Source organism: Vanessa cardui, chromosome 9, assembly GCF_905220365.1.
Source record: "Vanessa cardui chromosome 9, ilVanCard2.1, whole genome shotgun sequence".
NCBI lineage: Eukaryota > Metazoa > Arthropoda > Insecta > Lepidoptera > Nymphalidae > Vanessa > Vanessa cardui.
The window spans coordinates 11,844,497-11,862,427 of record NC_061131.1 but is presented as its reverse complement, the minus strand read 5'-3'; the positions used below and the strand labels follow the sequence as shown (position 1 = coordinate 11,862,427).

At 32.1% G+C, this 17,931-nt stretch overlaps 1 protein-coding gene across 1 annotated transcript; it reads right to left on the bottom strand.

Annotated features, from left to right (window-relative positions):
* Positions 1-8,580: 8,580 nt before the first annotated feature.
* Positions 8,581-16,527, bottom strand: LOC124532541 (sorting nexin-4-like). The gene is made up of 10 exons (XM_047107489.1): positions 16,330-16,527; positions 16,148-16,254; positions 15,809-15,947; positions 14,214-14,391; positions 13,249-13,387; positions 12,731-12,858; positions 11,787-11,949; positions 10,995-11,156; positions 9,404-9,518; positions 8,581-8,918 (listed from the first exon to the last, which is right to left on the bottom strand). The coding sequence occupies exons 1-10, from the start codon at positions 16,405-16,407 to the stop codon at positions 8,868-8,870; spliced, it is 1,260 nt and encodes a 419-aa protein (XP_046963445.1). The 5' UTR covers positions 16,408-16,527; the 3' UTR covers positions 8,581-8,867.
* Positions 16,528-17,931: the final 1,404 nt, after the last annotated feature.

Genomic DNA, 17,931 nt, shown 5'->3' with positions numbered 1-17,931 from the left:
TATAGATAATTTTCTAGATAAAAATAATATTAAAATAATTAAATGTAGGTACACTAAAGTCTGTTGAGCTCGATGGCGCGTCGTGCTGGGCAGTAGTTATATTTTTTTGTGAAACAAAAAGAAGAAAATTAGTATGAAGATGTTTAACTCACCTTCTTCGTCGAAGAAGACTGGGAAGAAAAAGGTATGTACACTTCTTCCCCGCATAGAAAGCTTATACCAACACTAGAGGGATCCTCAGGACCTACATTCTGTCAGGGCGTCACGGTAGCATGCGTAAGCGATCCCGTGGCGTCTGCCGAAAGACGGAGAGATTACCGCCGGTTTTTTAGTGGGTAAACCCGGTGTGCTTGGGCGCACTCGGCGTTCAGGGCTCTGGGGAGTCACACACACCCCTCCACTTTCCATCAAGTGGGAGAAGCGCGTAATGAGTTTTCCAGCGAGTAAAAAAAAAAGTACCTACATTCTGGTTGAAAGAGTGACATGGCATCTTGGAGGGCACTGCTGGTGTTTAGCAGCTTTTTATTATGATATTTAATTTTGAAACCCATATTAATAATATAAATAGTAATTTTTAGAGAGGACACAAAAGAGTTTTCAATACTGAGCCGATATTGTTAACTATAGTTACTATACTACTAATGTTCACTCAGTGAACCTGATGGTATTTTTGTATGTAGGTCAAATGTTATCAATACCTGAAATCGATAAATAAATACAAAGCTGTGTGGATGAAATAATTAATATCGTGGAAAACTAGCCATATCTCTATATCAGAAAATAAATGGAGTTATCTAATAAAAACTGTTTAGACCTTGTCAAAAATAATACGCTTGTTTTGTAATTAAAGTACCCATATATATTTTTTTCCATTCTATTAATTATTCATCTTGTAATTTAAAATTTAAAACTATCACAGGCAAAATCTGATTCAATTATTTTTGTCAAATGAAATTCCATAATCATGTACATAATTAAATTGATATATTATTCTGTGTGTGAATGCATAAAAATAATCTCTTTTGACTATCCTATTGTATCGAGTCAAAACATATACATACATATATTAATTAATTAATTTAAATATATCTTTTGTTTTTTTATAACATTGATATAGCAATAGTTTTTTAAAAAAATGTTAACCTCTTTGCTTAAATAGTGTCAAGTTAATTTTTTTGTTTTATATTTATAAGAATCTTATTATTGCATTTATATGTGTGATCATTATTTCATTGGTTCATTTATTTTTAATTTGTAGTAAGCTATGTTATAATATATGGTTGATAATGTTTTTGTTTTTATTATAAAGATTCATATAAGTTAATGTAGGAGTATTTTTTTCACTTTCTTTTTAATAATGTATAATTTAATCGCCCGTGGCGAGTATCACACTGTACTCTTTTATTTTTTTGCTATGCCACTTAATAATCAATAAAACTACGGAGCGCTATGTTATGTGTACGGACGTCGGTAACCATGCATATACAGGCCCTGTACAAGATTTTTTTCCTACTCTTATTCAATAATTTGTGAATATGTTATTCTGAAAATCAAAAACTAAAAGAATTTTGTATAGATGATACGGTGAAGGTAGTGTAGGACGTCCTCAGGCACCGGAGCTGGATGCGAGTAGCCGGAGAAAGACCACAGTAGCGTGCACTTGGAGAGGCCTATTCCCAGCAGTGGACAAAAACGGGCTGATGATGATGATGACACGGTGACTTTGCAGAGCCGAAAATTGAATGACTGGTTACAAATGTTATATCAATTTTATCAGATCTACACAATTTTAAACAGTCATCGTGACTGATCATCAAAGTATTTAAAATGTTTGGGAATCATTAACATTATATTGTTATTAATAATATATTTTCTGAACGAAATTAGAAGAAAAAGAGTTTTGGGAGAGGGTTATAATACCTAACTATTGAGTTTCTTGGCGGTTCTTCTCGGTAGAATCAACTTACTTTCCGAACCAGTTGTAACTTCACTTGAAATAGTAGTTTTTTAAATTACGATTCAAAAGATCTTGTAAAAGCCTATTTGATTTTGAACGTTGAAGTATTTATGTCCGCAAAAAACATGCTGTATGACATAAAATATATAAATATGAAAAACATACTACGAAGATAGCCGAACTACATTACAATATAAATATACCAATTCAGCTGAAAGATGACCAAATATTTGACGACTTTTTCTAAAAATGCACTCCGAGGAAGGAAAACTACCTATAAGTTTACAATTTAACATTACTTTGTTATATATTTTCAACCGACTTCCAAAAGGAGGAGGTTATCAATTCGTCTGTATTTTTTTTTTTTTTTTATTTTTTTTTTTATGTTTGTTACCTCATAACTTTTTACTGGGTGGACCGATTTTGATAATTTTTTTTTTGTTTGAAAGGTAGTGCTTTCCGTGGGGTCCCATTTTTTTTATTTTTTTTTTCCGATGATGGTATCCATGTGAAAACGACATAAGTCTTAAATTTGCATTATGTATATGCGCGACAAATAGGTGAATAACTGAAAATCACGTTAACCAATTTTGATAATTCTTTTTTTATTATAAAATATATACTTCAAGGGTAATTTGGTGAAAGTTTGGTAAGGTTTTGAGCACAGGATCCATGACAAAGTAACGGAACGGAAGGGAACGGAATAATTCTGAGGAGCACGTTAGCGATACTCGGTCGAATCTTTTATTTATAGGTTATTTGGATATTTGAGTCACCTTCCGTAATGTGGTTATGTTTATGTAATTATCATTGTCGAATATTATAATCAACTAGCTACCCACCCCGGCTTCGCACGGGTGCAATACTGATACTAAATATACTACAGAATTTGTTTATATACGACATCACATCGCAAACTTCTAAAATTATCAGTGTTTCTTTACTATATTGTTCATGTATTATATACACAAACCTTCCCCTAGAATCACACTATCTTTTAAAAAAACCGCATCAAAATCCGTTGCGTAGATTTAAAGATATAGGGACAGAGAAAGCGACTTTGTTTTATACTATGTAGTGATGGAACTCCTATACGGCTCGCAGTTAGGATGCGATATGGGGCAGAATTTCTTACTATCTTTAATCAAATTTTGTGTATGTGATGTGATGTCATATGATGTACGAAATATAGTTGGTCTTTTTCAAAGTTTTTTTGCTGAGTTCGATTGCAGCTCTTTCGAGGGATCCTTGTAGTTTACGCCGCGTGACGTATTAAATCCGCATTTTCGAAAGTCTATTTTTGCTTTATTCGCAAGTTTCCTTTGAAATTGTCCTCGAAGTAGTTTCTGACTCATATAAACGGAACGCTTAATCTATCCATATTAAAAAAAAATTAGTTAGTCAACATCAGCTTCACTTAAAATCAAAAAATAAATAAAATTTTAACAAAAAGAAAAACCGACTTCAAACAAAACACTATTTTAAAACAAATGAATATGCACGAAAAAGTAATAAAAATAATTGCGTATTTAACATATTTTTTAGAGTCTTCCTAAGTTAAATGAAATGAAAAATATTAGACTACTTAAAAGTCGATTAACGATTATATCATGTAGTTATAATTATTGTTATATTTGGAGTCGGTGTCAGCCAATAAAACCCTACAGTATATCTATCAAAAAACAATACGAGAATACTTTAACAAATATGTTTTTTACAAATTACCTTTTACACAATAATATACTGGATCAATCAAGGGGCTCGTATCGCTTTTTTCTTTTGATTGTTTGGGCAAGGGCACCGTGGCTGACACCGGCTCCAAATATACCAATAATTATAACTACATGATATAATCGTTAATCGACTTTTAAGTAGTCTAATATTTTTCATTTCATTTAACTTAGGAAGACTCTAAAAAATATGTTGAATACGCAATTATTTTTATTACTTTTTCGTGCATATTCATTTGTTTTAAAATAGTGTTTTGTTTGAAGTCGGTTTTTCTTTTTGTTAAAATTTTATTTTTTTTAATTATTCCATTAATATTGAGAATTTATAATTCAAAATAACACGTGATGTCGATTTTTTCCTCCAGGCGATTTGTAAATGTCGATAATTCATTTAAAAACATATTTGTATAATATTTAATAATCCGAATATTATACTTAACTAGCGACCCGCCCTAGCTTCGTACGGGTACAATCCTATTATAAATATTCTACACAATTTGTTTATTAACGACATTACATTACAAACATCTAAAATTTTCAGTGTTTATTTACTATATTGTCCATGTATTATATACAAAAACCTTGCTCTCAAATCATTCTATCTATTAAAAAAAAACCGTATCAAAATCCGTTGCGTATTTTTAAAGATTTAAGCTAACAAAAGGACATAGCTCTGTCCCTATGAAGCGACTTTGTTTTATAATATGTAGTGATGCAATAATAAAGTAAGTCAATATAATTATCAGTTTGTTATAATCATTTTAAAATGTCCCTAAACAACAATACAGTATGCTGTATGACGGTTTAGTTGTTCGACTTATTATTTCATGATTTAATGACGCAATAACATTTCTTTATACATTTGAAGAGGTGTTGCAGACCTATCGATAGTTTGACTTTCGATAGATGATCTCAAGACAATACTTGATATCTTGGTGGTAGGGCTTTGTGCAAGCCCACCTGAGTAGGTACCACCCACTCATCAGTTATTCTACCGCTAAACAACAGTACGAAGTATTGTTGTGTTCCGGTTTGCAGGGTGAGTAAGCCAGTGTAACTACAGGCACAAGGGACATAACATCTTAGTTCCCAAGGTTGGTGGCGCATTGACGATGTAAGGAATAGTTAATATTTCTTAAATTGTCTATGGGTGATGGTGACCACTTACCATGAGGTGGTCCATATGCCCGTCCGCCAACCTATTCCATAAAAAAAAAACTTTATAATTTAGAGAAAAAGATAACAATTCGTTTTGCAAGGACTTACCCACTTGCAATTTTTTGACAACACACTTGTGGTGATATGCTATTTTGATAAGTGTATCTGAGTATTGATACGTCTATAAATTTTATAATTGTTTATCAATGTCGCATATCACATTCTGACATAAAACGTTGTGGCGTAAGTTTTGTATTTCTTAATACAGAATACGTACACGCCCGTTGTGCGGCTTGTCACAACCACAGCAACGGAAATTATAAAAAAAGGCATATTATTCGATACAAAATAAAACGCATATTGACAAACAAAGAATTGAAAATATCTGAAACTAGTTTCGGCCCATGACTTTTTAGGTTTACCGTTTCGTAAATTCAAATCGCTTATAAAAAATACATTGGTTAAAAAGGCATATTATTCGATACAAGATTTTGTAGATAATAAAAAAGCGTCGAGTTAATACCTGTTGACTTCCAAGCAGGATATATTAATTTAAATTGTATTTAACTGACATGACTTATATTTTTTAAATGTTGAAAAAAGAGTAACTTCTGAGTTACTTGCCGTTTCTCCTCGGTAGGATCTGTTTTCCGAACCGGTGGTAGTTTCACTTAATTGTAAAATGACGATTCATAATTGCATATTTAACATACTTTTATATTCCTCCTAGGTACTACTACTACTTCAAAAGAAACTTTCGAATAAAGCAAAAATAGACTTTCGAAAATGCGGCTTTAATACGTCATGCGGCATAAACTACAATATACCACCCTCGAAAGAGCTGGAATCGACCTCAGTAAAAAAACATTGCCAAAGAGCTAATATATGTCGTACATCATATGGCATCACATCATATACACAAAATTTGATTAAAGACAGTAAGAAATTCTTTCCCAAATCGCACCCTAACTGTGAGCCGTATAGGAGTTCCATCACTACATAGTATAAAACAAAGTCTCTTTCTCTGTCCCTATATCTTTAAATCTACGCAACGGATTTTGATGCGGTTTTGTTTAATAGATAGCGTGATTCCAGGGGAAGGTTTGTATAAATAATACATGAACAATATAGTAAAGAAACACAGATAATTTTAGAAGTTTGCAATGTGATGTCGTAAATAAACAAATTCTGTAGTATACAATATTTAGTATCAGTATTGCACCCGTGCGAAGCGGGGGTGGGTAGCTAGTTGATTATAATATTCGACTATGATAAGTACATAAACATAACCACATTACGGAAGGTGACTCAAATATCCAAATAATCTATAAATAAAAGATTCGACCGAGTATCACTAACATGCGCCTCAGAATTGTTCCGTTCCCTTCCGTTCCGTTACTTTGTCATGGATCCTATGCTCGGAACCTTACCAAACTTTCACCAAAGTACCCTTGAAGTATATATTTGAAGTATATATATATTTTATAATAAAAAAAATCATCAAAATTGGTTACAGTGATTTTCAGTTATTCACCTATTTGTCGCGCATATACATAATGCAAATTTAAGACTTATGTCGTTTTCATACGGATACCATCATCGGAAAAAAATAAAATTAAAATGGGACCCCACGGATAGCACTACCTTTCAAACAAAAAAAAAAATTATCAGAATCGGTCCACCCAGTGAAAAGTTATGAGGTAACAAACATAAAAAAAAAAATACAGACGAATTGATAACCTCCTCCTTTTGGAAGTCGGATGAAAAGTGCTTGTGAAGGCCTACTTGAATAAAGTTTATTTTTGATTTAAAAAGACTATCAATATTATGATTAATGCAGTATCTAGTATTAAGTATAGATTTATATCAGTCACAACGGCGGCTTTCCGTGTTAAATTATCGTCATGCATTAATTTCCGCGATCGAGTCTTAGAGGTCAGCTGTTAGGTACCCTTTGCTCTTTTCCTACACGTGTAGCATACACGTGTACGCGCTTAAAGATGATCGGTTGGTTAATTAAGACGTGGAACCGAAACAAATAAACTACCTTTTGTATTTATATGAAACTAGCGACCCGCCCCGGTTTCACACGGGTGCAATGCTCTATGTCAGTGATTCCCAAAGTGGTCCAGGTCGACCCCCAGGAATCCACGGGAGACGTGATGGTGTCTACGTAGGCGAGAATAAAAATAGGGGTCCATAAGGTATTAATGGGAGTCCACGAAAATGTATTTGCTTTTGATAGTAAAAAGCAAAAATGTAAGCATAGTTATATTACCTTATTAAGTTTTTCTTGTAATTCTATTCTTTTATTAAGTAAAGTGTTAATGTAGCAGCAGGCGCTCCATCGAAACCAACAAAATTTTGAAAGTGGTCCACGAGAAAAATAAGTTTGGGAACTACTGCTCTATGTTTTTTCGTTTTTGTAGTACGCATGTATTGTATACAAAAACCATCCTCTTTAATTATTCCATCCATTTAAAGAGAAACACATCAGTCATGCATAATTTTAAAGATTTAAACAATAAATAGGGGCAGATTGCGGTAGGCGACTTTGTTCCATATCATGTAATGACTAGTTAAGTCCGCGGCTTCGCTCGCGTTTCAAGTGCTATTGAAAAAAGCCAATGTCCTTGACGTTTAGGCTTTCTTGATTTTGATAAAGCAACAAACAGACAAATACACAGACAGATAGAGGTACTTTCCGATTTATAATTATTATAAATAAAAATGAAATGTTTTGATTTCTACGTCCGTAAATTTCTATAGGGTCACCTTAGTATAAGAGTATAAATAAAACAAAAATCTATATTTAAATAATTTTATAATATAAAATTTACATTTTTAAACTGTACACTGTATACTAAATAGTTTGAACAGGCGAATAAATATCTGTTAGATGTCGCTACGAGCAAGGTAAGCCTGTGATTGGTGGATGATGACGCCATTTTGTATTTACAACCAATGGCGTTTATATATTTTGACAGCTCACCTCACTAGCACCATCTTTACTTACAAAGCTTAAGACTGCTGATCCTACAACATTAAATAAAAATGGAATTAAATTTGTATCTAAGTTTCGTGATAAATTATAGGAAAATTCTTCTGAATGACCAAAATTCCACCCATAATCTTGCAAACAATGTCTTATTTTGTTGCAATATTGACAGTATGTAATGTATAAATAGGCACAAAAGTATTTCAATCCATTTCTATGCAAAGATCAAACTTCAAATTGTTTAAAATACCTTATCCGAATACAATTTTTGTTGAAACAACGTCTCTAATCTTTTTCGTAACTCTCTATTGCTTATATAAAATATTTGCTGAGTAGTCCTGCCCCATAATAACTTTTTATTGGAAAAAAAATTAAGCCTTTTTAATGTGCAGCTGCGATTTGATATACCAAACAGTTCTAAGCATAACAAAATACTTTTTAATATCATACCTTTTTGTAATGAAAAGTATATTAAAAAAAAAATTTTTTTCAAACAGTCTCCTATAATTTATCTCATTATTAGCTTTAAATAAACCAACACACGGCCGCGGTATATCTATAATGCCGTTAACTGACATCTAATCGATTTTCACTTTTAACGGCATATTAGTAAGAAAATCAACCTCCTGCGACTTAAATACAGTTTTTTGATATCTTTATTAGTTTTGAAAATAATTTCATGTTTTTATCATCAATAAGTTACATAGATTTATATTTTTACTGACTTTTTTGCTCTTAACTGTCAATTTAATTTAGGTAGATAACGGCACTATATGTATACCACAACAGCATAGTTATTGAACATTCGTCACCGATTCAGTATAAACAAATATCCACAGAATTCAGCTGATGGCAATTTTTAAATATGGAATACACACAATCACTCGATGACACATGCTTGATCATTATAAAGAAATTATTACAATAATTGAATATCTATTAAAAGTGATATAAAAGTGTTAATGCCCCTTATCTAGTCATATAAATAGCAGGTAATTTGGTGTGTGCCGGTGCTGTGAAGTATTCAAGGCATGTTCTGAAGGCATTCTTTGATTTGTGTCCACGCTTGAAGATTCTGAAATAAATAGTTCAATCTAATATTGCACACTTGCTTATTGATTGTCAAAATTTGCAAATTCGCAAGAATAATCAGCGACTATGGGATATTTTATATTCGGTAGCCATAATAGTTTTATTAACTGTTGTATAATGTTAAATAAACTTTACTAACTGTTTTGAAGAGACAAAAATTACACATACTTTTAAAGAATTAAATTAGTATATTTCTAAATTAGAGTTAACTGTTATCATGATACAATATCAGATTTAAATTGACATATGTACTTAATATATAACTTTATAGTTAACATAAATCATCAAAATACACTGTTGTAAAGGGCATTGTACCATTTTGGAAAGTACAACCCATGAGGCCATGTTAGCAACAACGGACATAACATCTTAGTTACCAAGGCTTGTGGCGCATTAAGGATTTTTTAATGTTATTCACCTTGCCATGTTTGTAACAAAGTGGCATAATATAAATACAAAAACATTTACCTTCTTCGCAGCTTTGACTTGTAAAGTGATGAATCCCACGAGAGATTCGTGCAAATCCTTGTCTTTTTGCTTTTGGAAATGTTCTATTTCGACCGCTGCTTTTTTTGTAAAGTCTCTAAAAATATAAACAAAACCATATTAGTTAATTTTAGCACCAGTAAATTATCATAGCACTTTTTAAAGCTACAAGAAAGAAGTGTACTTAGCATATGAATAAAATATTTCATTTTCAAATGAACATTATAACAAACTATGAATGTATGGAGCTGTGTGGTTATACAATGTTAATAGTGACCCGTGTCACTTATTAAGATACCAATTTAGTTCAATGTATTTATCACTCATACACGCAATATTGGATCTTATAAACTAAAACAATAGGGGTTATTTTCCCATACCAATGTCTATAAGCAAATGTGAATATGTGATGTATAAACTTATTTAAAAAATAGTAAAGTAAATGCTTTGAAGTAAGTACTTTAAACTGCAAAGGATGGAGTTATAGTTTGCTATTTTCTAGGCATCTCAGTCTAATACCCATTTACTACTAAAATATGTATTATATATTATGTGTGATATTATTGGAAGGAAGTTCCTTTTTGCGGTTTAAAGTAAAGTGGCAGAAATGGTCACGAAAGGATAAAAAATTATGCTCTCTGAAGATAACCTGTTACTCTTTCTCTCTGTCCCTTTCTTTTTTATACGGTTTTATATGATATTAATAAAAAATATTTTTTGTTTCACACGGGATATTTAATAACAATTTTATCATTTCATTATTCTCCAACGTTTTTTTTTTTATATCTTATATTTTATGTAGTGATTTTGTGATTGTGATTGTGACCAAGTGATTTTGAGCCCAAGATGTTTCAACAGCAAAAGATAACCTCTTAAACTTTCCTTTGGCAAAATTAGAATTATTATTATTTAGAGCAAAAAACAGACTCACCTTTTATATTATATACATATACAGATAAAATTACTTATAGTCTGTTCGCGTTAAGAATGCAGTGAGTTGTCATTGTTTACCGGCCTGACTCCGCCCCCTTTGACCAATCAAATCTTTTCAAATTACAAAGTCAAGTTCACATTTAATTAATTATTAACTGATATTTTTATTTTTATAATTTAAATTTTGTTTATTTATATATTTAATTTATTCAAGCTGTACACGTAATAATTAATGTAACCTATAGCTACTAGATGACTGATTATGTCAAAATATGTAAATTTCTACATCGCGATGGGAAAATTCGCAAACGATTGTATATAGTGTTAAGAATTTTGTTGATTAAACACCCCGATTCGATGTTTTATTTTAATGTGTATTTTTTAAATTCATTATATTTAGTCTTTAAAACAAATACAATTTGTTGAAATTTTAACACAAATATGCATACACCTTCACCCTGCTGTTAAAAAAGATTTGATCGGTCAGGGGGCGGAGTAAAGCCGGTAAACAATGACAACTCACTGCATTCTTAACGCGAACAAACTATAGTTCTAAAAGTGTGTCCCACGCCTAATCTAGTTCAAAAACAAAAGGGAACTATGAAGCGGAGACAGTGTATATAATTGTTGTGGGTCTCACTCGAGGTCGCTGGCGGCGCGCGTGATGGCGTCGCGGTCGGCGCGGATCTTGGCGTCGAGCGCGCGCGTGCTCTGGTCGCGCACGATGTCGGGGTCGGTGCCGCCGAAGAGACGCGACATCAGCCCCGCCTTGCCCGCAGCCGCGCGCGTGCGCTCCGCCAGCCTGCAACCGCGCCCGCTGCACTACACGCACGCGCGCACGCACGCACGCACACACACACGCACGCGCGCACGCACACACGCACGCACACGAGCCGCGTGTATCTCGTGTGCGGAATGTTACACTCACATACTTCCTACCTCTCATTGAACATTGATTGAGCTACGTCCTCATAATAAAGATAAGCTGATTGATGTTTCGTTCATTAGGAACTAAATGTTTAACAACAAATATTATTGGAATTTACTGTGGGAAAAATAGAGCCCAAAGGCTGGATACTATCAGAGACTTAACCTTTTATGTAATCTTGGCGTTTAGTGTCTGGAGATACTTTTCAACTTTAAAATGTTCTTCAATTTTATCTTAAATTTAAATAAAGAACACATAATTGAAAAAATATTTTTTTTTTCTTAAATTCATATGTTATGGAATGAAATAAGTAATCCATTAACTCATATTAGCGAAGGTCCAAACCTTCACCTCGAAAGAAGAGGTGTCTTAGCCCAGCAGTGGTACATTAAAAGACTGTTACATTAAATCAATACACTAATCACATATTGAGCAAAGTGGGCAAGGTACAAATAGCTAGTTATTCAAAAATGACCTTGAAATCTAACAAGTTCTCCATCTCACCTGTTGTTTAAAGCGTCGTGCGCGTTCTCTAGCGCTCGCTGTAACGCTTCGTGGTTCGCACACAGCTGTTGCAGCGCTGCAGCGTAGAAGAGGTACTCCTTAAGTTGATCTGCTAATTGTTCTTCATCCTCTGCCACTGATTCTATTGAATCTGCTATTGAATCTATAAAAAATGTATATATAGTACGACACAACTAAGATGTCGCATCGGCAAAATTCGTAAAACCGATCACATCCGAATTAAGTACGCCATCCCTAATTATCAATATTTATTTCTCACGCGAATATGATCTTCGCACAAACGTAATAACTTGTAATATCATATGACCTAGTATATTCGTCAATTTGACGCGTCGATTTACATGCACTTGCTTTCTCTGACGCGTGAATCTATAGCGACGAATAGCGTCGAATGGCGCGATAGGGAGCTATTTCTATTGGTTGTGTAAATCGGCAGTAATCGGTTTTATTTTCATTCCATTGCATTTTCCGATGCTACATCTAATTTGTGTCTTACTATACATTTAAAGGAACATAGAGACTAGCTTTTCCTTTGACTGTGAACACGTCTAATCTGTTTTAATATTTATGACATAATTAGGACGAACAAGTGGTAAATGGTTACCGACGTCCAATCACGAGCTCCTTTAGAAATATCTATTAACAATTTCTGACATCGCCAAAACGCTACCAACCGTGGAATTTGTTATGTATTTTGTGTTTATACTTACAAAGACTCACTCACCCCTCAAACTGGAATCTATCAATAATAAGAATTGCTATTGTGGATGGTTGACCCATCTAGGCGGGTTTGCACAAATCCCTACCGCCAAGGCAATTTTTTCATAGATCCCCTATTTTATACGCTCGTTAATCAGCATATATATAGTTCAGTGGTTTATTTGGTAAAATAACAGATATGCGTAAGATGTACAGTTTCTTACCAAAGTAATGTCCTGCTTTTTGCAGCCCATCGCCCATATCCTTTTCAATGACGCTCCATTCACTGAATAATTTACCATAGTTCGCGTGTAATTTACATAGGGCGTAGTTTTTTTCTATAATCTTCGACCTGAAATTAATTGAACGGAGAAAATATTTATAAAATACAACAAAATTTAAAACTTCTTAAATTATCAGTGTTTTCTAGTATATTGTGTATGTATTATACAATATACATATACACATTTCTCTTGAATCACTATATGTATTAAAAAAACTGCATCAAGATCCGTTGTGTAGTTTTAAAGATTTAAACATACATAGGGATATATGGACAGAGAAAGTGATTTTGTTTTATACTGTGTAGTGATAATGATAGTGATAAATTAAAATGTGCTATTTTTTTAAATTAAATTGCAATAAAATCGTTTTCATACCAGTTGAAAAGACAGATTAATAAAGATAAGGAATCGATAATAATTGATATTAAATATTTCAAGATTATTATATGCAAATGTACCTCGTATATAGAAAATTGCCTAAATTAGTTTCCAATTGCCTTCCATAGTTCTTAACGCCCTCAATTTCTGGATCCGGTTTCTTTAATCTAATGGATACTGATAGTGACTTTAATTTATTTTCAGCCTGCAATAAGTATCCTGTAAATAAATAGAAGATACATTAGGTTACATATATAACTTTTTTACGTTATATAAATAAATTATATATAAATACTATTATATAAAATATAAATAATATTATATAAATACGTTATATAAATATAAATGTAGAAAACATAAGAGTAATCTTTTACTTTACACTTTGGTTTTATAAAATAGGCAGCTGTATGAGCAAATGAGCTTCCTAATTATAAGTAATCAACTGCAAATAAATACTAACAGAAGTATTGACCACTCCAGTCTATTCTAGACCAAGTGGTTTTGAGTCCAAGATGTTTCTATTAATTAGCCTTTCAACAACAAAACATAACCTCTTTAATTTTCCAGCACAATTATAATTTTTTTATAAATATAAATATGAGACAACATCACATACATTACTCTGATTCCAATGTAAGTAGCTAAAGCACTTGTGTTATGGAAAATCAGAAGTAACGACGGTACCGCAAACACTCAGACCCAAGACAACATAGAAAACGAATGATAATGTACATCAACTCAGCCGGGAATCGAACCCAGGATCTCGGAGTGGCGTACCCATGAAAACAGAGGTCGACAAAATTATTACTATTGAGAGCAAAAAACAGACACTTACATGTACATAAAGATACATAAAGATAATTTATGAGCAAAAAAGTATTTTATTGTAGAAAGATAAATAACCAACCACCATTGAAATAGTGATGGAATATATCCCAAACCTTCTCCTCAAAGGGAGAGGTGGCCTTAGACCAACAGTGGGAAATTTTTGAAATCGAAAGACTGTTGTTGTTGATGAATAATAATAATTATCAATATCACTTACCGCTGTCAGTTATAGTTTCCCTCCAGCCGTGTTCTTGTTGTAAGAAATTAATAAACTGATCGTCGAAACAAAGGCGCGGATGTGATGCCACACGCAGGAGAAAGTTCTCGAGGCCAGCTCTTCTTCTCTCTATGAATTCTGGGTCTGTTGTGTCTGATTTACGCCATGCATACAATACCTAGTTAAAAAAATAACAATGTTCATAACTTAAGATTTCTTCTGGTTTAATAGTAAAGTAAAGTAAAGTAACAGCCTGTTCATTTCCCACTGCTGAGATAAGGCCTCCTCTTCCATTAACTAGAGGGCTTGGAACATATTCCACCACGCTGTTCCAATGCGGGTTGGTGGAATGCACATGTGACAGAATTTCGATGAAATCAGACGCATGCAGGTTTCCTCACGATGTTTTCCTTCACCGCCGAGCACGAGATGAATTATAAACACAAATTAAGCACACACATATATATATATATATATATATATATATATATATATATATAGAGGTGCTTGCCTGGGTTTGAACCCGCAATCATCGGTTAAGATGCACGAGTTCTAACCACTGGGCCATCTCAGCTCAGGTTTAATACTCATTGCGGTTTTATTCAATGTTGCAATTCATAAAAGATTAAATTTCAATTTTGATTATCAAATAATGCCTTAATTTAAAGTAAATACAAAAATATATGATTATCCAAACACTCAATATTTCATAATATAATCTATGTAAAATGTGTAATTAAAATTCAATTCAGTCTTATCAATAAAATGTTACATTTTTCGTGTAGACTTTCAACTGTTTTTGTTTCAATGTATCTAATATTTGGCTTATTCCATTTTTATGGATAATTGCTTTTAGGCTGTTGTTGCACAGGGCAAATAATGCATAACTGTTGAAGTTGCAGGGTGTATACATTATAAACAGGAACATTGTTTTTTCCCAGTGGATTATTAATTCCAGAAACAACCCAGGGGTAATCACCAACATGTTAGTTTATATATATGTAAATCTAGGCTACATATTAAGAGTTGTTAACATAAAATTAATATAAAATAATATTGCTTAATATATGTACAGAATTAGGCTTTTGTATTGTAGTGCTTAGCTAACCTTGGTTACTAAAGCATAGACAATAGTATGCATAATAACTAGAACTCTTTTTACAATTAATTATGAATTTATAAATAGGAAAATTTTTTAATATCAATCAGAGAGTCTAGCACACTTAAATATATTAATATGTATATCTTGTGTCTGTAATTAGCTACCACTAAGAATATTAAAAATGTTTGTATTATAAGAGCATTTGTTGTGAACATTATTATACAGTCGGGGTAAGAAAAGACTCACACCTTAAGATCTATTTGTGTGCTCAATTTGAGCAATAATCTGCTTTACGGATCAAGAATGACATATTGCATTGCAGTGATTTAATGTTTAGATTCAAAAGGTACTAAGAGTTTAACACTTGACTACTTTGAATGTACAATGAACTATTCTCACTTTGGGCTTAGTCATAGTGACACTGGGCACTTTGTTTTCAATATTATGAATAGCAGATGGGTATAAATGCACAATTCTTAATATGAATCCATACCCGTTTTTCTGGCAATGGTGGAATGACTACATGGGGATATGTGACTTGTAGAAAGTCATGAATTTGTTCAAACTCTGTGTAACGCCTCCAAATGGTACTGATTTTGGACTGTACAAGTTTATAGTCCGGATCTGTGACCCTGGAAAAACAAATTACGATCTTTTAAATAACACTCCTTTCGACACTAATTTAATACATAGAGTAATTTAAAATACATAGAAATACACACTGTTATGCGTATTAAGAATCTTAAGAAAATAATCTATAAGCAAAGAATACATGAAGTAATAAGGGATTAGAGTTATTTAATACTAAGAAAACAATGATATGAGGCCTTACTTGAGATCAATAAGATACACGGTGTAGTGATCACGAACATGCAAGGTGCCGTTAGCGCGCTTTTCAGATTCCACAATTGTTATGTCAACATGTTTTAACAATGTATCCTAAAATGTAAATAATTAATTGATGATAACGTTAAGATAAAAGTAGGCGGTGCAAATGTAACAACAAATAGCTACTTGGCTCTCGAAGTCTTCCACAGTTTCAAGCTTGTTTAAAGATCTTGAAGATTTAATCGGCGAGCTCTCCGCCGACATTTTATATTTACTGTATTTAACTTTATAATTTTACGAAAATGGAAAAGGGATGATTTAAATATATTTGAAAGTGTTTATTACTGTGAAATAAGAAAGTTTAGCTGTCACTTGTCATATTAATTGTCATCCTCATTGACAACTGGTAGTGTTGTAACATTTGAAAAGTCATTTAAATCGAATTAAAAGAAAACCGTAAACTTAGATAATTGGATAATTTAAATATAATGTAAAAAAATTAAATTTACAATATTCTCAAATATTTATTTTAAAATTGAATTATATTTTGAGCTTTGTTCCTTTTGATAAATTTGCGTTTCACGAAAAATTCAAAAATTCACGTTTCAACCTGAAAATTCATTTTTTTAGGGACTACGTATCTTTAATATATTTATAATATAATTGTAATCTTCAAGAATTCAGAATTATTAAAGATATTAATAAATAATAAGATAGGATTCTTGTGTGAAAATTAAAATGTGATTCACACACATTTGGTAAATAAAAGTCTGAAAAATACCTCTGGAGAAAGTTTCTAATTTTATAAAACTTTTTAAGAAGAAGAAAACAAATTTTACTATAAACAAGTTTGTATAAGTTTATATTATACTATACCATAATCAAAGGTTGGCTTCGCATGTCTATAAATGGAATATATTATGTAATTTAAGATTAAGGTAGCTTTCTCCTGATTATTAGCTTGAAGAATAGTATCCTTATCATACAAACAAATCTCTTTATAATTTTAGCATACATAATAATATGCAATGTTTTACGTCAAATAAAGCTTGAACCTTGAACTTGAACATAATATTTTCGATAATTGTTGAGATTTAATCCTCATAACTTGAATACCAAACTTTCGAAATGGTATTATAATAGAATGGGTTATTGTACAAATTTCATATCTGGGCTATTCAATGTTCAACAGTTCTGTTAATCATAGATAAGTTGGTCCGCTTGGACACAATACGGGGCTTAGACCAGGTGATTCATTATAAAAATGCATTGTCATCAGAACTGAATTGTCATGAATATTTTCAGAACTGTGGGACAATTGACGTTTTTTACTTTATATTTTACTAGCTATCAGCCCTTGTTTCATGTTTTAGATCAAAGAACAAAAATAAAAAGAAAAATTCTTCTTTTTTATAGTAGTCATACAAAAATGTGCATGTATCATACATCTAATCCACTTTCTTGATTTACTGTGTTTATTGACGTATTCATTAAAATCTGATGAGAAGCATAACATATTTACTTTTTACCTTTATTGTTGGTCATATAACTCATAGTATAATTGAATTTTAATCATAATAGTTATTTTAATGATATCACGATTTCAAAACGTAAAATACAAACCAATATTATTGTATACTTATAGAAAGATAGTAAGTTGTGTAACTTATACCATACTTATACCTGACCGCGTCTTCTATCGTCAGATCTATCTATGGAATGAAAAAGTGAATATCAATGGAGCTTTAAATTCAATGCAATTTTTAAAAATAATAGTACAGTAATATA